Source organism: Dermacentor variabilis, chromosome 10 (genome assembly GCF_050947875.1).
Source record: "Dermacentor variabilis isolate Ectoservices chromosome 10, ASM5094787v1, whole genome shotgun sequence".
Lineage (NCBI taxonomy): Eukaryota > Metazoa > Arthropoda > Arachnida > Ixodida > Ixodidae > Dermacentor > Dermacentor variabilis.
The window spans coordinates 11,226,070-11,251,481 of NC_134577.1; the positions used below are offsets into that span (position 1 = coordinate 11,226,070).

Here is a 25,412-nt window from a genome sequence, read left to right on the forward strand (position 1 = left end):
AAATATCAGCAATGTGCCTCGCATACCTAGGACACTGGTAAAACCAACGACACAACACGTATACTGCATGAAAATTGCAAGAAATAGAGTACTCGGTAAATATTCTCAAAGCACATAATTAACCTACAAACTTCAAAATTTCGGTATACCTCACCCACAGCACGGCCTCCGTTTCCTTCCAATACGAAATCGCGGCCGCCATTGGTCCTCTCAAAGCGGAGGCACTGCGAGCGTTTCATGTATCACCCCTAAACAGGCCTAAAACGGGGATGTAACAAATTTAATTTAGCCTCTAATTAACCCACACGATTTACAATTGTGCATGCATATGAGCTCTGAAATTTCCTACATTTATTCGAAATGTAAACTTTGTGTGTCTTTTTCTTTCTTTCTTTTTTCTCCGAAAAGCCGCTAACACAGCCATACGTGTACAGCGTTCTCGAGCGCCCCTAGGTGCACTTACAGACTCGCTGTACAGAACGGCCCATAATAGAGAGAATGTTTCCTATATTCTGAGATATAGGAACCGAAGGAAGCAGTCTTTTAGAATATACACGCAATTACCGCCAGCGAGAACACAATCAATGGGAATCGGGATAGCAGGTTCCGCATCGCTTTGCGACACCACACGAAAAACACCACATGCACAATGAAAGCCAAACGTCGCGCTTGTAATGGCGAGGGAAAAAAAGAACTTCGCAACGTACAAAAACGAAGAAAGATAGAAAGAAGAAAGATCGTTGCACGGAACAAACAAAACAAATTAATGAGTTGGCCAAACGGGCGGACGGACCGATAGGTGAATGAATAAATTAACGCTTTCCGACTCAAAATATCGCAGAATGCGCGGAACGAACCATATGCACACAATTGACTCTAAGGAGCAGTACAAGATCAAGACAGGCCAATCACCAGACCAATGAAGAGCCTCTACTCAGACAGCACACCCTTCGCAGTAACCCGACATGCTGGCTTCAGTACATGCATTGGCTGTCAATGTTTGTGGCGCAAAAGGTTAGAGGGCCTTTCGCGCCACAAACATTGACAGTTATGCACCAACTAGCCCAATATCGTACTTTGTGAGAACACTGACACACGTAAGGAGCACGTATTGCAATAATGCTTCATGACGGCGAAGTGCTCAATAAATTACGTCCCAAAATAGTTATTTCATCCTGCCGTCTACGTTACCAATACCACGTCCCGCAAATCAGCGTTGTCTGTTATTTCTTACAAGGATCCCATTCACAGGATATATTTTCTGATCGGCTAAGGATACGCCTTTCTTCTTTTCCAAGTCTGACGTTCGCTAAAAAATAACTAATCAAGAAAAATAATTAACGCAGAAAACGAGCTTGCATGGTAAAGCAGCGTGAGTCGGTGCGCGAAACCAGCGATACCCCGACGCCAATACAATAAGGATATAGTAAGCTGTATCCTTATCTTTAAGAACTTAATAAGCATAGGGCAAGTATATAAGTCAGTGCAATACGAACACAGCAAGCTATTCAACTCGTAAATGAAGGAATGGAGCGCTACGAGTGACACGGAAGAGAAATCCGTTTATACTTAACGCTCCAAGGTAACGGAGAACGATGATAAATGCTGCACTGTGGAACCCTCAGTCTGCCTTCAGCTTCGGTCGAGTGCTCACGTATTCAATGGGGAAGGTGTATTTATAGCCGGCGTTTCTAAGGGCAGTTCCCGAAGCAGCAAGGCCGTGCTGAGAGATCTTCGGACGGCGGGAAAAGTTTAGATGACGGAATCACAAGCCTACTCGCTGGAATTATCTATCGAAACGAGAGATCGAACTCAGTCTATGTGCGCATTTCTTCCGTGTTCTCCGACCAACTGGCCGCGTTTGCATCGTCACTCCACGGCAGGCAAAACTAGAACGACAGAAAGCTGAGCTAGTTGGTAAGGATTCATTATGCAAAACTACTTAAGACAATCATAGTCCATCATGTCCGGCAGGAATGACACACTGCACGCCGGCAAGTACGCTTCAGACACCAGTGTAAACGTATTTCCCCTTCAAATTTGCGCGCGCCGCCGGCCAGGTAACGGTAAGAATTCGCGCTCTCTCCAATCACTGCCGTTAGAGGAAGCACGTGACCCATACCGTCAACGCCGCCAAGCGGTAGCGGTCGCATCGGATGGAGGAACGAGCGCCGCGCCGATGAGAGCGCACGCGGAAAGGGCGGCTGCGTGATCACGTGCCGACGCTCGGCTGGCTTCGGCGCGGCGGGTGGTGTTGGGAGCAGCAGCGGCATCGAGACAAGCGAACCACGACGCGATGGCGTGCGATACGAGGGATGGCTCGCTTCGTTACCGCCAGAAAGGCACCAACGGCGTGCACCAGCCACCCTGGAACGGAGTCCTCCAAGACGGCGGCAGCTACGTCACATCTCAAGCAAACGGCCAGCGGCTGCCGCTAGCCAGGCATCAAAAGCGGCTGCTCGGCTTAACGTTCTACGCGTGCCTTCTAGTGTTCTACCTCGGAACGGCGCTGTTGGTGCGCCGCCTGCAACTGTCTCTACCGGACGCCGTATCGACGGACCCTGCCGACGACGGACGCGTGTTTGTGGGCGCCAGGGCGAGGCAACGGCTCGCCAAACTGGTGGCGATCGGCCAGCGCACGGTCGGCAGCCTCGAGAACGAGGCGATCGCCGTGGACTATCTCGTGCGCGAGTTGGAGCAGCTCAGGAAGCGGGCGCGACCCGCGCACAAGCTCGAGTTTGAGGTGCAGAAGGCGAACGGCTCCTTTTTTCTCGACTTCATCGACGGCTTCACCTCGAGCTACCGAGGCATCCAGAACGTGATCGCGCGCCTGGCACCCAGGGATCCTCCGCTGGCGGTCGATCAGAGGCATTCCTTGCTCGTCAACTGTCACTACGACACGGCGCCAGGCAGCCCAGGTAAGCCCCGAGATGCATCCCCTCAGTCAAGATGTATCCCCTCAGTCACGCTCAATCTCCCCCTGCGCTGCCATGCCGCCATCCTAAAGTTGGCTTCCGATTCCGACGAGCGCGCGCGCTCGCGCGTGCACCACTCCGTGTTCCTTGATTGGCTGGCCAAAAGAAAACATCCAAGTGGCTCGCCGACGAGTGGTTCAGAGAGGAGCACCGAGAGGCGCGCGGTGCGGCAGCTTTTTCGCGGAACGAAAAGCGCTATTACCCTTCGATGTGCCAGGCGTCTGCTTTTGTATGGACGTCAAATACCGGCACGTCAGGAGATTACGCCACCGCGGAACAGAACGATTCGACTTAAAGGCGCGGCGCTTTTTCGTTTGGGCCAATTCCGGCGGTCAGGACGTGCGCGGCTGCTAGTGGCGGCCACGCCCCCTCTTTCGCGAACAGCTGCTTGAAGAGCACCGCGGCGGTACGACATCGTCTCGAGCGATCGTCTTCGTGTCCGCGTTGTCGGGCGGCTCCTCTGCGAGCGAAGGTCGCGCCTGCAACGACCAGAGCCCGGTGGCGCTCGACCGCCCAGAACGAGGTAGCTCTGGGCCAAATTACGCGCGGCCTTCGACGTCCCGCTGTCCCCTCTGGCTCACGCTCCACTGACGTAACCTTGCGGGGCTCGACGGCGACGACGCGCCTCTTCCGGGCCCAGTCGTTAAGCGCGCGCGTGCACCGCAAATAAGAGCTTGCGTCTTTTTAGTTGTTTCCTGTAATGGTATAGCGACGCGCGCGCTGTGTGCGGACGGTTTCCGTGACTGGAATGCCCACTCTGTCGTCAAACGCTAGCGCGGCCGTGGAGCGCTGTCGTTTTACGAGGGCGGCGGTGTGCTGTTTAGATCTGCGGAGTGACTGGGTCCAATTTGCACAAAGGCAGTGCTAAATTGTACAAAATTACAGGACGTCACCTAGGAGACTCGACATAAATGAATCATTCGTCTGAGCTTGGTGACAATATTTAGGGCATCCAGTACCGGAGGCGTGCGCGTAATTAAATATTTGGTGCGCTTTCGCCGTGTGATACGAATGCAAATAATTCATTTCGAGTTTGCGGTCTCGGGTTGTTTCCAACGATGGCAACAAATTGGAAATGACACTGTTCCGTACTTGGATGTGACAAGTTCATTGACCGAGCAGTGGACGGCCAACAATGGAATACCATTGGCAAGATGGGGTGCTACGAAGACGCTTAATTAGTATTATTCGCCTTCCAAAGCGCAAAGGCATTTTTACGATTTGCTCGGTGACTGTTTTGGGAATTGCCAAAAAATTATTTTTAAGCTATGAATAATGCAGTGACTAATGAACGCTCAACGCATGCTGCATCCCGTAAATGGATCATCAATAAATGCAGTAGTATTAACACAAGAACGCACTAGTTCTCCGCGAAACACTTTTATTGAAATTACAATTAGTCTAAACACTTATGCAGTGTGCAGCGTCGATGCGCACTGGAAGAACGTGACATGCATCCTTCTAAGAATTGCATCATAAAAATTTGATTTAAACGGACACTAAAGCAAAAGACTAAATCAGTTTGGACGGATAAAGCGTTCTTTGAAAACTATGTTGTAGTTAACTTCGAGATCATAGGTTGATTATGAACAGAAAAAGGTCAACGTGTTACTTTTTGAATTTCGCGCCGAATCCCCAACGCCAGTACGTAACTGTGACGCCACGAATTTCAAATTATATTTTCGTATTTAGGCCGCGATGGCTCAACAAGTACTCCCCGAAACTCGCCATGTTCAATCTTTGGCTCCTTTAGAACACTATAGTGTAGTCTATATTTACCGCTAAAGCATTAACTAGGCCTTAGAAGACACTTGTCAAAACCCATGACGCCACAGCGATCTGGTGCGGCAACTTCAAGGAGGCGTCGCCACCCGTATTTCGTTATTGCGATTTTCCTGGCTTACCAAGCGTCTTATCGGGGTAATATTGGTGTTTTTGATAGTGCAGAAGGGTAATTTACCGATACGAAAGAATGTTTTTTTTTTTCTTTGGTGTAACATTAAGGCAGTGAATAGCACACCTCTCCCACCGATTCTTCTATTGCAGCAAAACCTTCTTTGCCTCTTGCTTCAACTTTCCCGCCGCTGCTGCTGTTTTACCAAAGAGCTAGAACTGAATGTAATGACGTCGGCACGCCGTCGTCGTTGAATTGTCATCCCTGCTGCCTTGACGATTGGACGGGACCGAACAGAGTGCGAACAGCACATATTGTGCGAGTCGAGGCGGCCCGCAGTGGCAGGTGGTGCTCGCAAGCGCGGACGTAAGCTCTATCACCAACACTCCCTTGTTGTCATGCCAGTCATAATTCCTTCGTTGTCATGTCATCGTCGCCATCTTCACTCTGTCGCTGCGTTGTCATCGTCGTCAACGCGCCTGCATCTTCAAGCCGTCGTCGTCATAATGTCATCGTTGCTCCATCGTCATTGCTTCGTCGTCAAAAAGTCGCTGCCATGCTGTGGTGGTCGTCATTTCGTCGTAGTTATTCTATTGTCATATCTTTGTCGGCATGCCTTTTCGTCACGCCGTCGTCATAACATTGTCGTCGTGCCGTTGTCGTCAAACCATCCTAATCATATTAGCATCGCCATTCTCCCGGCGTCACTGCAGCTCCGTCAATCCCTTCATCACACCGTCGTCTTCACTGCATCACCATCATCACGTTGTCATCACACCTTTGTCGTCACTCGAGGGTGGTCATCCCATGGTAGTCACGCCATTGTCATTATTCCATAGTCGTCATGGTTGTTCCATCTTCGTCATTTTGCCGCAGCGATTCCCAGTGTCGCCGTCGTCTCACTCCCCTGCGAAGTCACTAACACTGGCATGGCGCTCTTTGGCCCTTGCGCCACTAAACATTCATTCATTCCCATTGTCATCATACGGCCGCCTTCAGTCTGGCATTGTCAACCATTGTCATCATAGCATTGTAATCATTTTAGCATCTCATCCTATTACCGCCATGCTGTTAACGTCTTTTTCCGTCCTTGTCACTACAGTGTCGTCATTCCATGGTCGCTATGCCACCGTCGTCACACAGTCGTTGCCATGCCATTGTCGTCATTGCATCGTAGTCATGCCGTGGTGGTCGTTCCACCTTCAGTGCCATGCCATTGTCGTCCTCGTCGTTTCGTTGTCGTCACGCAGTCTTCATGACGTCGCGGTCATTCCATCCTTGTCATTTTTTCGTCATGTGTTGCATGTGGACCATCGAGCGCAACAAATTTATGTTGAGCGAGGCGGTTGAAATTAAGATGTGTCCACCTGGGTCGACAATTACGTCAACTGACTTTTGTTAGATACGAGCTATCATTTTCATCGCATGCATCTTTCTGTGGGATGAATTATTATACTAAATACTTCAGCTAGTGCCCCAAGATTTATAACATGACGTGTTTCATGTTCTCAAATAGTAAGATTTTAAATGCAAGGCATTCTTTGCCTATTTTACGCACTTTCTGTCTGTCTGTCTGTCTGTCTGTCTGTCTGTCTGTCTGTCTGTCTGTCTGTCTGTCTGTCTGTCTGTCTGTCTGTCTGTCTGTCTGTCTGTCTGTCTGTCTGTCTGTCTGTCTGTCTGTCTGTCTGTCTGTCTGTCTGTCTGTCTGTCTGTCTGTCTGTCTGTCTGTCTGTCTGTCTGTCTGTCTGTCTGTCTGTCTGTCTGTCTGTCTGTCTGTCTGTCTGTCTGTCTGTCTGTCTGTCTGTCTGTCTGTCTGTCTGTCTGTCTGTCTGTCTGTCTGTCTGTCTGTCTGTCTGTCTGTCTGTCTGTCTGTCTGTCTGTCTGTCTGTCTGTCTGTCTGTCTGTCTGTCTGTCTGTCTGTCTGTCTGTCTGTCTGTCTGTCTGTCTGTCTGTCTGTCTGTCTGTCTGTCTGTCTGTCTGTCTGTCTGTCTGTCTGTCTGTCTGTCTGTCTGTCTGTCTGTCTGTCTGTCTGTCTGTCTGTCTGTCTGTCTGTCTGTCTGTCTGTCTGTCTGTCTGTCTGTCTGTCTGTCTGTCTGTCTGTCTGTCTGTCTGTCTGTCTGTCTGTCTGTCTGTCTGTCTGTCTGTCTGTCTGTCTGTCTGTCTGTCTGTCTGTCTGTCTGTCTGTCTGTCTGTCTGTCTGTCTGTCTGTCTGTCTGTCTGTCTGTCTGTCTGTCTGTCTGTCTGTCTGTCTGTCTGTCTGTCTGTCTGTCTGTCTGTCTGTCTGTCTGTCTGTCTGTCTGTCTGTCTGTCTGTCTGTCTGTCTGTCTGTCTGTCTGTCTGTCTGTCTGTCTGTCTGTCTGTCTGTCTGTCTGTCTGTCTGTCTGTCTGTCTGTCTGTCTGTCTGTCTGTCTGTCTGTCTGTCTGTCTGTCTGTCTGTCTGTCTGTCTGTCTGTCTGTCTGTCTGTCTGTCTGTCTGTCTGTCTGTCTGTCTGTCTGTCTGTCTGTCTGTCTGTCTGTCTGTCTGTCTGTCTGTCTGTCTGTCTGTCTGTCTGTCTGTCTGTCTGTCTGTCTGTCTGTCTGTCTGTCTGTCTGTCTGTCTGTCTGTCTGTCTGTCTGTCTGTCTGTCTGTCTGTCTGTCTGTCTGTCTGTCTGTCTGTCTGTCTGTCTGTCTGTCTGTCTGTCTGTCTGTCTGTCTGTCTGTCTGTCTGTCTGTCTGTCTGTCTGTCTGTCTGTCTGTCTGTCTGTCTGTCTGTCTGTCTGTCTGTCTGTCTGTCTGTCTGTCTGTCTGTCTGTCTGTCTGTCTGTCTGTCTGTCTGTCTGTCTGTCTGTCTGTCTGTCTGTCTGTCTGTCTGTCTGTCTGTCTGTCTGTCTGTCTGTCTGTCTGTCTGTCTGTCTGTCTGTCTGTCTGTTACAACTTAAGAAGGCAGGAGAGGCACCGCCCGAATCAGCGAAGCGCGGCAGCTGATTGCCTCCGCGGCTAGGGAAATAGCCCCGCTCAAAATCGTGCTTCTAAAATCGTATTTCACGCTAAATAAGACTTTATATCTTGAGAGGTTTGGCAGAGCACTCGTATGAGAATGCTATAGATCGCGCGAGAAAAAAAAATATATCACCGATTACGATACCCCCTAATGCGAAATTTGAGCGCAGCTCTATATGCGTTTTCATTTTACCTGTTAATATTTTGTATTATGATTATATGTGCACACGGTTTATATTAGGAAGAGAACGCTGAGTTGAGTAGCTGGCGCGGACAATCTGTCTCGTGCGGCACATTGCAGAAGAAGCGAAGTATGTGGCGCGACTGCCACGCTAGCTGCGAGGCAGCGCGTGGGTGACACGTAGGTGCGATTTACAGCCGCCGCCACTGACAGACCTCCGCTCATGCAGGCAGCGCTTTGTTCCAATACAGACGACGCGGGCTACTCTGGCGCCATATCGTAGCGATCGTCGCCGCACAGCCCGTCTTGCGCGGCACTACAGTATTCTCACGCTTTCGTTCCACCAACGACGAGAGTGGCCCTTCGTCGCGGGGAAATCGTGCCATCGGTATCAGCGACAACGCCCAAGGGAGCGTCACATCGAGCCTTACTCGTAGCCGCTCGCCATTGCCCCTTGCAGGAGCAGTAATCCTCGTCGCACGCTGCTACCGTGGACTGACCTCAGCAGCTGACGCCACGAACAAGTGTAGTCCTCACCCCCCCCCCCCCACTGCCCCCTCTGAAGCGCAGATGAGTTTGCCCGCGCGTACAGTGTTCTAGAACACTGTACCCAAGCGGCTGCGGATGCCGTGGCCGCCGGCAACTCGGCGCATGCGCAGACAGTTTCCCCACCGTCCGCCTCACGCTTTCACTGTAACCTTCTCCTCCACTTTTCTCCTCCGGCTCTCTTCTTTCATCTCCCGATGCGCTTCGCGTTCGCTTTCATCTTTTGCTGTGCTCGTTCGCTCGGTTGCGAGGTACGACGCCGAGGCTGCAACGCTGCACGTCGTCCGCTATGGCGCAAGATCGACAGCCGCGGGCGTACGTTTTTAAAATGCAGTCGTTGGTTTAATCCACAGGCGCCCTCTAGGCGTACCGCTCTGCAAATATGAAACTGAAATGTTTGCCTTTACTGTCAAAATGTAAAAAAGCCCGTGTGTTTGCTTTGTAGTGCACGTTAAAGATCCCCACGGAGTCAGAATTAATCCGGAGCCCTCCACTACGGCGTCCCTCATAACCAAAATGTGGTTTGGGACGTCAAACCCTATGAATAACTTTTTTTAGCTTCGTTGCAAGGGACAAAGGTAGCTAGAGCAGCGCTGCACTTCTGCGCTTGTTTACATTAAGTACACGGAACATTTAATACTCGTTTCCCGAGCTTAAAATGAATCAATTGTTATTAAATAAGTACTTAAAAAAAGCAATGCATTCATCGAAACCATTACAAACCTGGGTCGAGAAGACAAGACAGGAAAGATGCAAAAATGCTTCATTTATATTTTAAATAAATACACGGATGCTTGTCTCTTGGTTTTAAATAGCATCAGATTTATAATTTCTGGTTTTGCGCTTTCACAAACTGGTCTTAAGAATGTGATAGTTACTTTTTTCGTTCCTTTTCACTTTTCGTTTTGCAAACCTGCAATCCCGCGGCGGTGTTCGTGCGAGTTTTTCGCCGTGGAGCAGAGCGAGGTGACATTGGAACGCGATCCGTTGTTGCCAAACGAGCCTTGTGTCGCCTCGATGTCCATACCAGGGAGCCTTGGCAAGAATAAGAGCGGTCACATCCTGAACAGCGATTCACGCAATATGATCTTCCACTGCTACACGTATTGGCGTAACAGGGAGCCTCAATGCAGCTTGTACACGAGCTACTTTGTCGCCGAGATGCTCGGTGTAAGCAAAAGCGAACGAATGCATGCGGTACAAAAGGTGCATCGTAAGCTCGCAATATTTCCGGCACGATAGTGCACCATAAACAGTTCGTGAATTTACTCTAACGAGGGGCAGACGCGCACAGCTGACGCCACTCGGCCCACTTCGAAGCGCGGCGGCCACATTGACGCTCTACCAGGCTCTACGTCGACAGAGTCGCCAGCGATCCGGCTCATGACGTCAGTCTAGAGTGCGCGCCCATTAGTAGTGGAAGATAGTGTGCATCCGCCTTTGAAGGGTGAATGCCGCTGCCTTCTAAAGTTGTACCTGAATCTATCTATCTATCTATCTATCTATCTATCTATCTATCTATCTATCTATCTATCTATCTATCTATCTATCTATCTATCTATCTATCTAATCATCTTCCTATGCGGATCAAGTGACCCATGTTGTCTAACTTGGGCCATGGGTACGCGCGCTCCTGGTCGTTATGCCGCCGGGATCGTTTAAATGTGTGTGTGTGCATGTGTCCATGGCGTGCATGCATGTCATAACATGCATATCATAACATGATATGAACGACTCGAATTGACGACATGCATCACACGCTGTGGTCATGAAGCCACCAAGGTTAATTCTTTAAATGGATATATGTCAGAATATGCATGACATGGCATGACATTATACTTGGGCCACTATGTGCTCGTGTCATGATGCCATCGTGGTCGTTTCTCTAACTGGACATATAACCCGCCGCGGTCGCTTGTTGTGTTACTAAGCACAAGGTAACGGGTTTGATTGCCGACCCCAGCGGCAGTATTTCGATGGGGCGAAATTCAAAAAACGTGTATTGTACCGTGCATTGGGTGCACGTTAAAGTTGTCCTGAACCACTCCACGGGCGTTAGCCCTACGCAAAAGCATTGTAGAAGTTGCATGCAGCGCTTACTTTTGTACTCACGTGCGACAACCCAGAGAGGAGATAGTATGGTTAAAAATTATGCGGATCCCACGCATGTGGGAATCGATGTAAGCGAAGCTTTCCGTGCTGCATGCTTTGATTGACGATAATTACTGGTGATGTTGACGGCTAAAGCTTAATTTCTTCAACGTTTAGGTTAACACGAAAGTGGTGAGTTGATGTTAAACGTTACCTTGCGTGCACCATTGCTGTTTGTCTGCGTAGTAGACAGAACACACAGCAAGAGGTATTTCCTTGAGGCGTTGTGCGCCATATTTTATAACCTCTGAGAGGGTAGAGCGTTGTCTTTGCCAAAAGCGTGGCAGTTTGGGCGAGTTGGTATGTCATGACTTTTTTAGGCTTGTAGCGCAGCTCAGAAAAAGCAAAAAAGGAAGGAGGTAGGGGTAATGAAGGGGAACGGAAAACAGTGAGTGTTTTCCGTTCCCTTTCATTACCCCTACCTTCTTCCTTTTTTGCTCTTTCTGAGCTGCGCTACAAGCCTAAAAAGTCACGTTGTCTTTGCTTCACATGGCACATCGCATTGTGGCAGAAGTATTAAACTTGGATTATTGGACTGTACGTGCCAAAACCACAATCGGATTATGGGGCACGCCGTAGTGGTGGACTCCGGAATAATTTTGACAGCGTGATGACATTTAACGTGTCCCATAATCTAAGCGCACGTGCATTTTCTATTTCGCTCCCGTCAAAATGCGGCTGCCGCGACTGGGATCAAATCCACGACCTCTAGCAATGCCATAGCCGCAAAGCTGGCGCGGCGGGCACAGAAGTGTTGATGTGACGGTCGACCGCTTCCGTAGCGTCTCCTGGACCCCGCGGTGCGCTTCAATAAATACGGCTCTGCTTCTGCGCACTTGACATATTTCATGGCATTTATTTTTCATAAATAGCAGCAACGTACTGTACCGTACCTTGAACTTAAGCTTATCCTGTGTCACCGCAACCGCTGTCACAATGTAGTGGGGCTTCCTTGCCTGGGAGACTTGGCTCGCCAGCGAGGATCGGGAGATGCAAGTAGCGCTCCTCGACCAAGCACGGCGGACCGCTCAAGCCAGTGGGGCCCTGGACTAGGGGCTCCACCCACTCGCTTTCTGCATTTTTTTAAATAAACGTTTTGATATATATATCTCACGTCACCTCTCCCCCCCCTCTCTTGTATGCAAACTGCCTCTTCTCCTCCCTCTCCTTCTCATCTTTACAGCTCTATCTGCGTCTCCTCTGGCCTTGCACGTTAGCAGAAAGGGAAGCGCTGCAGTTTCTGCAATGCTTCTGAGGGGAGGCAAGGATAATTACAGCTGTCAAGCGGCTGGGGCGACGGCCAGGGAGCTCCAGAGGGTATTGTGCACATTCGACGCGGTGGGGTGAAAACGGGTTTCTCCCGTACCTTTTACTCGCGCCTGTTCTGAACCCCCCCCCCCACCCCCCGACGCGGTGTGCGCGACAGCAGCAGCAGTGGTAAAGTCGAAGGAAGACGCAAACAAAGCTTCGCTTTAAAAAAATCACCGATTACGATACTTGTTAATGGGAAATTTGAGCGCAGTTCTATACGTTTTAGAGCGCAGCTCTTGGGCGCCCGTTCCTGCGTTTCGCGGCGCCGCCGTCCCTCGCCGTAACCAGCTCCGTAGCAGGGGCCCGCGCTCTGCGCGCGCTCCTGGCGCCATCTCTCGCGCACGGCGCGAGCCTTGCTCACTTTCCTCCCCCAATGCCACCCCTGTGCGGCGGCAATCAGAGCGCCGGTAGTGCCGGCTCGGTGGCGGCTGATCTCGATGATGTACTGCTGATGTGCCCAAGCCGAAACGCATAGCCGCCGCCGTTCGCCACTGCATGTATCCATTCTCCTCTGTGGTGGCGACTGAGAGCGCGCCGATGAATTTCATCAGTTACAGTCCCGCAAACTTGACACCATCACCGCCACATGCCTTGCCATGACTGAACAGCTGCAATACTTGTCGATCTCCGCGCTTAATGCCAAGGACGTACATCTCGATCACATTCTACGGCATGACCCTGTATTTTGCGTTGCGGAAACCTGGATGAATCCCGAAGAGCCTCTCGAAATCAAAGATTACCAGTACTGCTGTGGCACTCGCAGGACTACAACAGAGCAGCAGGAGTGGCTATCTACTTGCGTACGGGTCTCTCTGCAATACCGATCAAAATGTTTGGCACGTCAGGTGAAGTTGGTGAACTGTGTGCCGCAGAATTGGCCAACGGCTTGCTGGTAGTGGCTTTCTACTTCTCCCCTAACGCACTCACCAAGGACGCCGTGCACTTACTGCGACTCACATTAACCGCCCATCGATCCACACCAATGTTAGTAGTGGGGGACCTTAATGTAGATATAAAGACAAAAGGAATTTCTTACCACTTACGCGGGAGAACATCCCATTCCTCTCGCTCGTAACGCCTCCCACGGCTGTGAGAACCTCATGAAATACTTGCATAGACCTCGTCTTTGAGAACCAGGCATTGGTGTAGGAAGTCGAGCATATATCCATCTATTTCTTCAACCACAAAGCTTCCCTCATGACAATCAAGAACTTGGAGTGCAATGTTTCTTGAAGGAATATGTATGAATAAAAAGTTGTCTGGGTAACTGTGAGTACATGTCTTGCTCGAATTCTTTACCTCAATATATCGAAAAACCGAAACAGCAGAAGGGTTGCGCTCAAATTTCGCATTAGAAAGTAACGTAATCGTCTGCAATTTTTTTTTTCATTTCACAATATATTAAGACGTCGCACCGATGACCGCGCAGGCTGGCAGAGCCGCGACACGTGGCACTATATATAGACTGGCCACACAGTTGCCACTTTCTGGCAGTTGCAGCTTATGCAATCGTAATCTCTATCAGGAAACGCTTCCGGCGAACGTCATGCGCAAAGCAAGCTTTCTGGTTCTTTTTGTTTTCCCCTGCACGGCCAGTGCCATTGTGATTATGACAAATTAATGGCATCCCCTTTGAAACGGGGTGGTGACAAATACTTTTATCTAGCATTTTTTTATACATATCCTTAATCCCCCCCCCCCTCTTCAGAATCTACCTTGCACCACTAGCTATGACTAAGAGATCCGGTCGTATCAATCTGTTCCCTGTTTTTTTTCCACCAATACTCTAAACATCTCTTGTTTATCTCGGCTGCTGACCAGTTGACTCTTCCGTCCACTTTAAACCCAAGCACTTCTGGAAGGTGTACATTACCTACGGTTCTCACAGGGTGAATCCTTTTGCATTCCACTAGGATGTGCCAAGTGATCTCCGGATTTTGCTGCAGCATACACATGCCTCATCTGGTTCTGAATATTTGTTCTAGTATGTGTTTGTCCTTAGCCAACCAGCTCGAGCCTCAAATAGCAAGGCACTGCCCCCTGTTTTATCATACAGGTTCTCCCTTCTAATTTTTTTTCTTCTCATTCTTGTAAATCTACATGATTCTTTTTCGTTTCAATTCTTTGCATCCGATTAACTGTCTATGTTTCTCACTTCCTTTCTGATGCTTCCTGGTTGTCTGTTTACAGTTTCAATTACCCTGTATTTGGTCGCCAACTTTTTTACCTCTTCCTCTATTCTGTGTCCAAGTTTTTCAAGCAGATACTTGTGCACTTTAGCTGCCCATTTATTTCCAACCATGTCCTGAGTATTTCTTCATAACTAATTTTGCTCTGTGCTTCTCTGACTTCAAAAGAGGCCCAACCCATGTCACCCTGCAGTGCCTCGTTTGTGGTTTTACCATGGGTTTGCAAAGCCAACTGGCCTTCTTTGGTTAACTTCCAACCCCAACAAGATGTCCAATTTTAAGCACACAATGGCATTTGCGAATGTTAGCACTGGCACTGTTACTCTTTACCAGATTCCATGTACCATCTCAGTACTTATTGTGGCCCCACAGTGCTGTGTTTCATTAGAGAGTTTTAGAATAGGGGCCCCAAAAAAATAGCGTCGAAGCCACTGCGTATGCGCAAGACGCAAACTCCGTTTGGGTTTTGCGTTGGGAATGCTATTTCACCGATTTAGCGTGAGCCCAAATAGCAGCCCCAAAAACTTTGCGTCGGCAAACATGGCAGCACCCATCGAAGCGACGGCTCTAACCTAGCACAAAACTGGGTTCGATTCGCGGTAACGCGTGAAGTTCGCAAGCTAGGAGAAGTGACTGCGGTTATCGCTTTCTCTCAACTAGCGTGTGTTATGAAGATTGACTCATTAGACGCCGCTGATTTTGAATTCGATTGCGGATTTTATGGCTCGTAAGCCTAACACAGCTAAGCTTGGCTGGTGAAGGCTAGTAAAGTTGGTTTGCTCAAGACTAAGCGCAACTAATTGTTTGCTGCTTACAGAATAACCTCTAAATTGTAATTAAACGCGAATACACGCAAGTCAAGGTTATTATTCCTATCACAAAATGGTATATTTTATTTAATTATTTCTAATAGCTTTTCTTTGACGCCGTAGTGGCGCTGTCAGCGTAAGACGGTATCCGCAAACGTAAAACCCTATTCTAAAACTCTTCACTCCTACGTGCCCCAACGCTAACACCCGCAAAGCTCTTTGGGACCCCAAACTATTGGGGCCCCTATTCTAAAACTCCCTATTATTGCAGCATTATGCTTCCCCTTTAATTTCAGATTCCTTTAGTAGGTGCTTGAGTAAGTCTTTCCTTAGTTTAGGTATATGCCGAGGTATTTATATTGCTTGAATATGCGTATGACTTGCTGTTGAATTGACACCACATAATTACTCGTCTCTTCATTAAAAATCATTAATAAAGGGAAGATGAGACATCCACCCAAACGTAGTTAAGTGCTACAAAGGAAACCCACATGGTTTCCTCGAAAGGAAAGCTTCGCAGTTGAAGAAAAATTCGTAGTGGTCCGGGACTCGAATGCGGCACCACCACCTTTCCGGGGCAGCCGCTCTACCATCTGAGCTAACCAGGCAGTTAGCAGATGGCAGGCAAGTCGAATTTATCAACTCAGAAGCAAAGGCAAGTTTGACGTAATAGTTCTGCAGATGAATTTTTTTTCAACTGCGAAGCTTTCCTTTTGAGGAACCTGTATGGGTTTGGTTTGTAGCACTTAACTACGTTTGGGTGGATGTCTCATTTTCCCTTTGTTGATTCTCTCCACCTTGCGAGTTTCCGCAGAACTATTACATTAAAAATCATAATTCCCTATTTCTCTGAGCTAAACATAAGGCCTACACATGTCGCTGCGTTACCGCAGATATTCACAAGTGTCTGTAGATCTCTTTTATTGTCTGCCAATAGCACTATGTTGTCCGCATACATCAGTCCAGGTAGCTTCTGTTGCGCCATTCTTCTATTGCGCACGTAGCATAAATCAAACCCTAATTTGCTTTCTTCCTGTTGTCTTTCTATGCCCTCAACCTAAGTGCGAACACAAAGGAGACAGAGGACATCCTTGCTTCAGTCCTTGATGAATTCCTACCACTTCATTACCTTTTTGACCTTCCCATACAACTTGATGTCTGGGTGATTTTTGCACAAGGGCCAGGGATTGGCAAAGAGTGCCAAGAAATGGTGTGAGAAAGTCGATGATGCACTAAATGACGTGCCAGATGTAGCAAAGCTTTATAGAGGCCTAAATTATTCCCTGTAAGGTGCGTAAAATATGCAAGTAATAAAATAATGTCAAGGACGAGTGACCTGGGCGATGACCATAAGATACATGAGCCTGTGCAGACTGTGAATTCCCTGCACATATTGTGACTATGTTTATGCTAGCGAGAGCCAATACTTTGAAAGACAGCTGAAAGACCATATGAATGATGTCAGAAAGAAAAAAGTTGTGCCCAACGCACTCACGGAACATGTGGAAACTTCTAATCATGAGGTTGACTGGGACAAGGCAAGCATAGTCGCAAAAGAAAGTGGTGTTCCCATCAGTATTTGGAATCTCTTCTTGTCCAGACTAAAAAAAAAAAAAAACCTGCAAAACAGAAATTATGCAATCTTCCACCAGCGAATGCTAGGCACCTTGGTCACATACTAAAACGAACATAAGCTCACCTCGTCGAGCCACTTTTTTGTGAACAAGGCTTCCATACGGAAGCTGAATCATCTTGAAGTGTTCTGTTTTTTTCTTAAACCGTATCATTTTTAGTCAGTATCTCTGTTTACTTTTTCAAAATATATTCTAAAATGAAGTAACACAGAAAAATGTGTGAATTTCACTAGCACTACCGCCTCACTAAGACCCTTGAGCACAAGGGTCTGGAGGCATGTGCTCTAGAAAACGGGATGCTCGCAGCAGTACCCTCTAGACAGACAGAAGGCTATGAATCTCTCTGGCTAAAATAACATGCAGCGCAACATCATGTAGGAAGTTAAGCACTGCCTTGCTTTCAAACAGGTTCTGGGCCAAGAAACGTCAGATTCCGAAAATGACGATTTAGCAGCCATATAAGAAATGCCGGCTTGCGACTTTGAGGCATCTGTGTAAAACTCTGGGCAGGTGTACGTTGACTGGAGCTCTTTAAAGTGCCTATGTATGTGCGCATCTGGCGCGTATTTTGTAACACCTACAAATGATGTGTCACATTCAACGGTTTGCTATTATCACAGCAGTAACAGCTTTACTGGTGCCATTAGGCAATGTTCGAGGATTGGGACACCCACTTCATCACTAAGTTTTCTGACTCGCATTGACGAAGGCTCTCTTACTGAGGGTCGATTATGGAATAGTGCAGCACATGCCATATCATTAATGCATGTGTAGCGAGGATGTCATAAGTTAGACTGTACTCTGAGGAAATATGTAAAACTGCAATATGTTATTTGTAGGTGAAGGGACAACTCATTTGATTCACTGTATAGACTTTCAACAGGGCTTATTCTGAAGGCGCCGGTGGCCAGGTGGATACCCAGATGGTACCCATACAACTAGTACTCGGTTGTCTCTATAGGTATATCTCCCTTAGCAGCTTCACAAAATCGTCCTCTATACCTTCGTGCTTAAGAATATCCCATAACAATTCCCTGTCTCCGCTGTCATAGGCTCCTTTAATATCTAGAAATGTTATCGATAAAGGTCTATTCTGAGATACGGAAATCTCTATCTACTGAGTTAGTACAAACATATCCTCTAAGCATCTGCCTGGCCTGAAAACATTTTGCAGTTCCCCCGGTACATCATTTTTCTTCACCCACTACGGCAGTTTAATATTTACGGCTTACATTGCCGTTCTGTATATATCACTGACGTTACTGTAGCTGGCCTGTACAAGCTCATCTTATCCTTATTACCTTTGCCTTTACAGATGAGGTTCATCTTGCTTTCCCGCCATCCAACCGGAACTTTCTTTGTTCTAATCATTTGTTCTATGGCATTAGTTAGCAATGCCTTGCTCTTTGGACCGAGGTGTTTAATTAGCTGCATTGGGATTTCATCGGGTCCTACAGCCATGTTATTAGAGACATTTTCTTCAGCTTTTTTCCAATGAAAGCTAAATTTTAATTTCCCGGGCTTCTCAGGTGCAAGGTGAATAGATGCTATGGGCATCCCCATTGGAATGAGGCGGTGGGTTGCACCAAGCTCTTGTTATTGCCTAATGTCCTAACTATGTTAAAAAAATTTTTAAAAAATAACGTGAAAAAGAAACTCAAAGAATTCCCATCAAACTTTCTGAACCCATATTGTGAACTTTGTTCTTGTATGTCTCCACTGTTTGTTGTTTCCCTACTTTTCTTCTGCCAATATTCCAATCACCTCTTACTAATATCTATTGCAGACATGTTTACTTTCCCCCTCCTGCTCTCGCTGAACCCAAGGGCTTCAAAGAGGCCAGAGGTGCTAAATCGACCGCCGGGAAGATATCTTCACATTCTAATAAAACATGCGCCATAGATTTCCTAGCTTTACCGCAGCAAGCACTTGCTTCTTCATCCTTGTATCTCGCTTTATAAGTGCATGTTCCAAGACATCCAGATCTCACTTCGAAAAGTAATGAGCTTCCCTTTGAGTTATCATAAATTGTTTCTTTCCTGATACTGTTTTTTCCTCTGCAGTTCCTCAGAGCAGGCCTCTCAGCCTCTTTGACTTCCTGCTTGACCTTATTTGTTGCCATGTTGGTCACCATACTGGTCGCATGCTCGCTGGTAAACTCCCTAGCTAGTTGTTTTCCTTCACTGTGAATCAATGTTTTTTTCTGTACGAATACCTGAACACTCTCCCAGCGTATTTACTTTCTGCCATGTTGCTCAGTCGTTCTTCACAACCTATTTTACTGTGAGCTTCCCTCACTTCAAAAGTTGTCCAGCCCATATCATCTTGCACAGCTTAATTTGTAGTTTTCCCGTGAGCGCCCAATGCAAGTCGTCCCACTGACCTTTGGTTGCCATCGATTCCTGATTGTACCCCTGACTTCAAGCAAGCAACCGCATTTCCAAATGTAAGCCCTGGAACCATTACGCCTTTCCAGATGCCGCCAAGCACCTCGTGCTTATTGTATCCCCATAGCGCTCTGTGTTTCATTATGGCCGCATTTATCTTCCCATTTGCTGTTATTGTTTTCTGCTGTGTTTCCATATATCTATTGCCTTCGTTTATCCATATACCAAGTTATTTATATTCTTTTACCCAACGTATTTCCTGGCCCTGCATTAACACTGTCCGTCCACTGTTTTCATTGAATACCATGACACCTAATTTTCTAACGCTAAACTTCAGAACTAAATTCTCGCCTTCCTTTCCACAGATATTAGCCAGACGTTGCATATCACTCTGCTTGTCAGCTGGCAACACAATGTCATCTGTATAAAACAAACCAGGAAGCTGCTGCTCTACTACTGTGCCCGCCTGTTTGTATGAGAGATTAAACTCAATATTTCTTTGCTCTAGCACCCTTTCCGTTGTTGCCGTGTACATCATAAGCAGCAGTGGGGATAAAGGGCACCCCTGCCTCAGTCCCTTGTTATAGATTTCGCCTCACTTCTCATCCCTTCCCATTCAACGCAAACATTAACACAAACATTATTTTCTAGGTAAATCACTTCTCTTAAAAGCTGTATGCAATCATCGCTAGACCTTCCCTTTCCAGAATATCCCACAAATGTTGTGGTCTACGTTGACCACACACTCCTGTAATGTCTAAAAAAGCCACACATAACAGTCTCCTTTCTACTCTGGCGATTTCAATACACTGAGTAAGAGCAAATAAGTTATCATACAGATGCCTACTGATTCTGAAGCCATTCTGAAGACCTCCCGATATGCCATTATTCTCTGCCCATGCTTGACGCTTTAATTTAATCGCCTGAATTGCTAACCTGTACATTACCGATGTGGTCAACGGTCTATACTAGTGAATTCTGTTTTTCCCTTTACCCTTATAAATTAAATTCATTCTACCTTGTTGCCAACTGTCTGGTATTTGTCTATCTTTTAAGGTTTTTTTCTACAGCTTTCTAAAGAGCTTCCTTACTTTTTGGTCCTAGTTCATTAATCAGCCTAACAGGAACCTCGTCGAACCTTGTGGCTGTGCGCTTAGGAATTTTTTCTTCAGCTCTCTTCCAATTGAAATTAGTCAGCACCAGCTCCTTTTCTATCTATTCTGTTTCGTGCTGTTTTTTGCCTCAAATACAACCTTGTCATTGCTTTGGAAAGATTCAGCCGTTATTTTTTGGACGTAATTTAATGTCACGTCCCCTTCCATTTCGTTTCTATCTCTGTCTAAGATATGTTGTATCATTCCAGACTTCCTGCTTAATAAGTTAAAGTGGTTCCAAATATTCTAGGTGAGGCCTTCTTTTTCTCACGTATTTCTGACAATCAATGTTCACTTTCACCTTTCATCTATTTGCTTGAATCAGTATTTGCACCATAGATTTTCTTTCTCCTGGTATATTTCCCATTTTCTGGCTATTTCCTGCAAGAACTGTGCTTTTTTTGCCTGCCTGTGCTCTCATGATGCTTTCTGTCATTCGGCAATCACTTCCCATATCTCAGTGTTCCACCAGCTTTTCCATTTCTTTCTTCCTTTCCAATGAGCATGATCGATGGATGGATGTATGTTATGAGCATCCCCTTTGGAACGGGGCGGTGGGTTGCGCCACCAACCTCTTGTTACTATACTGCCTAATGTCCTACCTAGGTTAAACAATAAAAAAAGAAAGAAAAAAAAAACACTATGAACTCCCACAACCAGATTTTCTGATCCGCTATTGCAAACTGTGCTTTTGCATGTCTCCGTTTTTTGTCGTTTCCCTACTCTTATTCCACCAATCCTCCAATCACCTCTTGCTAATCCCTATTGTGGACATGTTTACTTTTCCACTGCTTTCGTTCAACCCAAGGGCTTCAAGGAGGCCAGTGGTGCCTAAATCGACCGCTGGGTAGAAGTCTTCACATTCTAATAAAACATCCTCCATAGTTTCCCTAGCTTTACTGCAGCAAGCACGTGCTTCTTCTTCCTTCTTATATCTCACTTCATATGTGCATGTTCTAAGGCATCCCGATCTTGTTTCGAAAAGTAATGAGCTTCCCTTTGAGTTATCGTAAATTGTTTCTTTCCTGATTTCGTTTTTTCCTCTTAAGCAGTTACTTATGGCAGGTTTCATTTCCATTGCCGCCACCCATGAGATTATTTCGGCCTCTCTGACTTTCCGCTTGATGTTCTTTGTTACTGTGTTGCCTACCCTACAGGCCACATACTTGCTGGTAAGCTTCCTAGTTCTTTTGCTCCACTGTGAATCTTTTTCCTGTACAGATACCTCAACACTCTCCCAGCCCATATACATTTTTCCATACTCCTCAGTTGTTCTTCATACTCAATTTTACTGCAAGCTTCCCTCACTTCAAAACTAGTCCAGCCTATATCACCCTGCACAGCTTCATTTGTAGTCGTCCCATGAGCGCCCAAAGCGAGGCGACCCACTGACCTTTGGTTCACATCGAGTCCTGATTGTACCCCTGATCTAAAGCAAACGACCGCATTTCCAAAAGTAAGGCCTGGAACTATTACACCTTTCTACATACCCCGGAGCACCCCGTACCTATTGTGTCCCCATAGTGCTCTGTGCTTCCATTATGGCTGCATTTCTCTTCCCCTTCACTGTTATGGTTTCTCCTGTGTTTCCATATATCTATTGCCTTCGTTTATCCATATATCAAGGTATTTATACTCTGCTACCCGAAGTATTTCCTGGCCATGTATCGCCACTGTCTGTTCACTGTTTTCATTGAATACCGTAACACCTGATTTTCTGACGCTAAATTTCAAACCTAAATTGTTGCCTTCCTGTCCACAGATATTAGCCAGATGTTGCAAATCACTTTGCTTGTTAGCTAGCAACACAATATTGTCCGCATAAAATAAACTTTGAAGCTACTGCTCTACTACTGTACCCGCCTGTTTGTATGAGAGATTAAAACCGATATTACTTCCTTCTAGAGCCCTCTCCATCCTCACCATGTACATCATAAACAGCAGTGGGGATAAAGGGCACCCCTGCCTCAGTCCCTTGTTCATATGAAATTTCTCCTCGCCCTTCATCCCTTCCCATTCAATGCAAACGGTATTTTCTAGGTAAATCTCTCTCAAAAGCTGTAGACAATCGTCACCTAAGCATTCCCCTTCCAGAATATTCCACAAGACGTTGTGGTCTCCATTGTTATAGGCTCCTGTAATGTCTAAAAAGGCCACATATAACGGTCTGCTTTCTAATTTTGATATTTCAATACACTGAGTAAGAACAAATAAGTTATCATCTAAACGCCTACCTATTCTGAAGCCATACTGAAGTTCTCCCAAAATTCCATTATTCTGTGCCCATGCTTGAAGCTTCAATTTGATTGCCTGCATTGTTAGCCTGTATATTACTGATGTAATGGTCAACAGTCTATACGAGTGAATTCTATCTTTCTCCCCCTTACCTTTATAAATTAAGTTCCCTCTACTTTGTTGCCAACTGTCTGCTATTCGTCTATCTTTTAAAGTTTTTTCCATTGCTTTTACCAGAGCTTCCTTACTTTTTGGTCCTAGTTTATTAATCAACCAAACGGGAAGCTTGTGTAACCCTGTGCCTGTGCACTTCGGAATTTTCTGTTCTGCTTTCTTCCAGTTGAAATTTGTTGGCACCAGCTCCTTTTTCACCTGGGTCTCTTTCATGCTCCTTTTTTCTTCAAATACAGCCTCGGCATTGCCTTGGAAAGATTTGGCTGTTATTTTTCAGATACAATTTATTGCCGCTTCTCTTTACAGACTGTTTTCATCTTAGTCTAGGATATGTTGTTGTATTGTTGTTGACTTCCTGCCTAACAATTTTATGTGTTTCCAAAATATTCTAGGTGCGGCCTTCTTTTTCTCACATATTTCTGACAACCAACGTTCACTTTCACCTTTTAATTTTGCTTGCATCAGTATTTGAACCACAGATTTTTCTCCCGGTATATTTTCCATTTACTGGCTACTTCATCCTGTGGCAACTGCGCTTTCTTTGCCTGCCTGTGCTCTCGAAATGCTTTCTGTCTTTCGGCGATCGCTTCTCGTATCTTCCTGTTCCACCAGCTTTTCAGTTTCTTTCTTCCTTTCCAACGAACATGTTGTTTCTCTTTCCGTATTTCTGTCGTTATTACATTTAGAAGCTCGCCATATTCTCACTCTTTATTTGGCCATTTGCCAAGTTCTTCCTTGACTCTATGACTATATTTGTTATTTGTTCAGCATTCAAATTTGGACTGGCAATTTTGCACTCCTTGCTCTCTTTCCCAACTACATATCCCATTTTCAAAATGATGTGTTTATGGTCACTCCCTATGCTGCTATACACTTCCTCATCAATGACCATTTCTCTCAACTTATCATTATTTCTTTTGTCATCAGACAGTAATCAATGGTTGATTGCCAGTTTCCCACTTCCCACGTGATCTACCCGTCTCACTTAGGCCCTGTATTCACAATAACGAGGTCATGTTGCTCACAAAGGTCTAGCACTGACTTCCCGTTGTCGGTATAGACATCTAAATCCTGTGTGTGGGCATTCATGTCACCTAATAGGATAATTTCAGCACCATTCCCAAAACTCTTAATATCAGCGCTTATGCATTCCACGAACTCTTTATTCTTCTCTGTGCAATTATTTCCGGTCCACAAATACGTAACGCCCAGCCACGTTTTTTTCCCACTCATTGTACCTGGTAACCAAAGATGCTCTTGACGTTTTGAATTTACTCTTTTCCATTTGGCTCCCTGATGGATGAGCATTCAGACTCCCCCTCCCTTTCTTTCCGACTTAGTTCTGTTGCACCCTTCCCATACATAATTCTCAATCACTGGCGGCTCTTCTGAGTCTCTAAGGTGGGTTTCTCTCACCGCATACACCCCTATTTGTTCTCTATTTAACTATTCCTCAATCTCTGCCCACTTTTCCTTTCTTTTGCCACCCTGCATGTTTATGTAGCCTATTGCATGGTGAGCTCTCCTTCTTGATTTCCTCCTTTTTATGTTATCGATGGCGATGCTCTTCTGAGGTTCCCCTAGGGGACCTCCTTCATTACTACCTACTCTGGCCTCCTGAGCGCCCGTGGGCCTCCTAAAAAGCAACAGCGCGACCACCAAGTCGCCAGCCCGCTTCTCGTACTAACCTGTAATTGAAGTGGATCCTGTCTCGTTTAAAACAACCGCACCTTCTCATTTCCCTGTTTACTTCGACAAGCTCGAAGCCTTTCTCTCGGCTCATTTTCCCTATCGCCTCATTAGCAGCCACTACGGCTCTTTGTACGTGATTGTCACGTACAAGCACCTCCGGCACTGCACACACCACGATCTGCATCTGAGGGGATAGCTCGCGCAAGTCGTCCACCCCCTTCGCCAAGCACTGGGCTAGTCCTGTCCCCTTCCTGTTTAGGACGTCATTTAGCCCACCTGCTACTATGACAAGGTTGCACACATGGGCATTTTTCGCTAGCTTTTTTTTTTTGCTCGCTCCATGACAGAACGCAGTGTCCGCCCTGGAAATGTCCCTACCGTCACTCTTTTATCGCCTTTCAGCCTCTCCACAATTGCGTCTGAGCACACAGCCAAGTTTGAGCAGCCGGCGATAATCACCCTTTCACTCTCTCCTACCTGTCCCTGCTTCCCTTTGTCCTTTTCCGCGGATGTGAGCGCCATCTGGTGGTGCTTCAAGGTGGCCTCCTCTGCTTACTTCCTCGCGCTCTCTTTGCTTTCGCAGTCTTTCATCCGTCACTGTGCTCCGCATTTGCTATTTCATCCTCCGCTGTGCTCGTTTGTTCGGATACGCCGAGGCACGCCGACCCTCAACGCAGGAACAGGACACCAAATAGCTACGCTCTAAAAGAGGGGACAAAGAATGCGTAAAGCCAACACCCTGACGAAACGGGCCCATAGCGAAATAGCCACTCTTCACTCATGACAGCTTGCATACATAGTATAATAGCGGGAGAAGGGAAAAGCGCCGTCAGAAAGCATGCTTCATTTGGGGCATTTCCAATAAAAGAAACACTATTGCTAGACGTGGCCACAGTTGCGTACAAACTAAAAATTTTAGATCAAGGTATATGATGCGGCACGTTCATACTATTTCTCAAATATGAACACCGTGCAAATTTGTACATGCGGACCACTGACGCAGGGCGTGCAGCCGCACCAAAGCACCGCAGCGTCAAGACATGCGAACAGCTGTCCAGCGACCACGATGCGATGCGCCCGTGCCAGGGAATGACAGTGAT

The 25,412-nt window shown here is 46.8% G+C and overlaps 1 protein-coding gene and 1 pseudogene across 1 annotated transcript in view; both read left to right on the forward strand.

Annotated features, from left to right (window-relative positions):
- Window positions 1-2,161: 2,161 nt before the first annotated feature.
- LOC142559859 (endoplasmic reticulum metallopeptidase 1-like) overlaps window positions 2,162-25,412 on the forward strand; it is a 59,577-nt gene continuing 36,326 nt past the window's right edge. The window contains exon 1 of the mRNA XM_075671537.1: window positions 2,162-2,918. Within this exon, the coding sequence (XP_075527652.1) occupies window positions 2,297-2,918 (622 nt within the window). The 5' untranslated portion in view covers window positions 2,162-2,296. The remainder of the gene's footprint in view (window positions 2,919-25,412) is intronic.
- On the forward strand, window positions 9,594-13,271 carry LOC142559797 (uncharacterized; annotated as a pseudogene).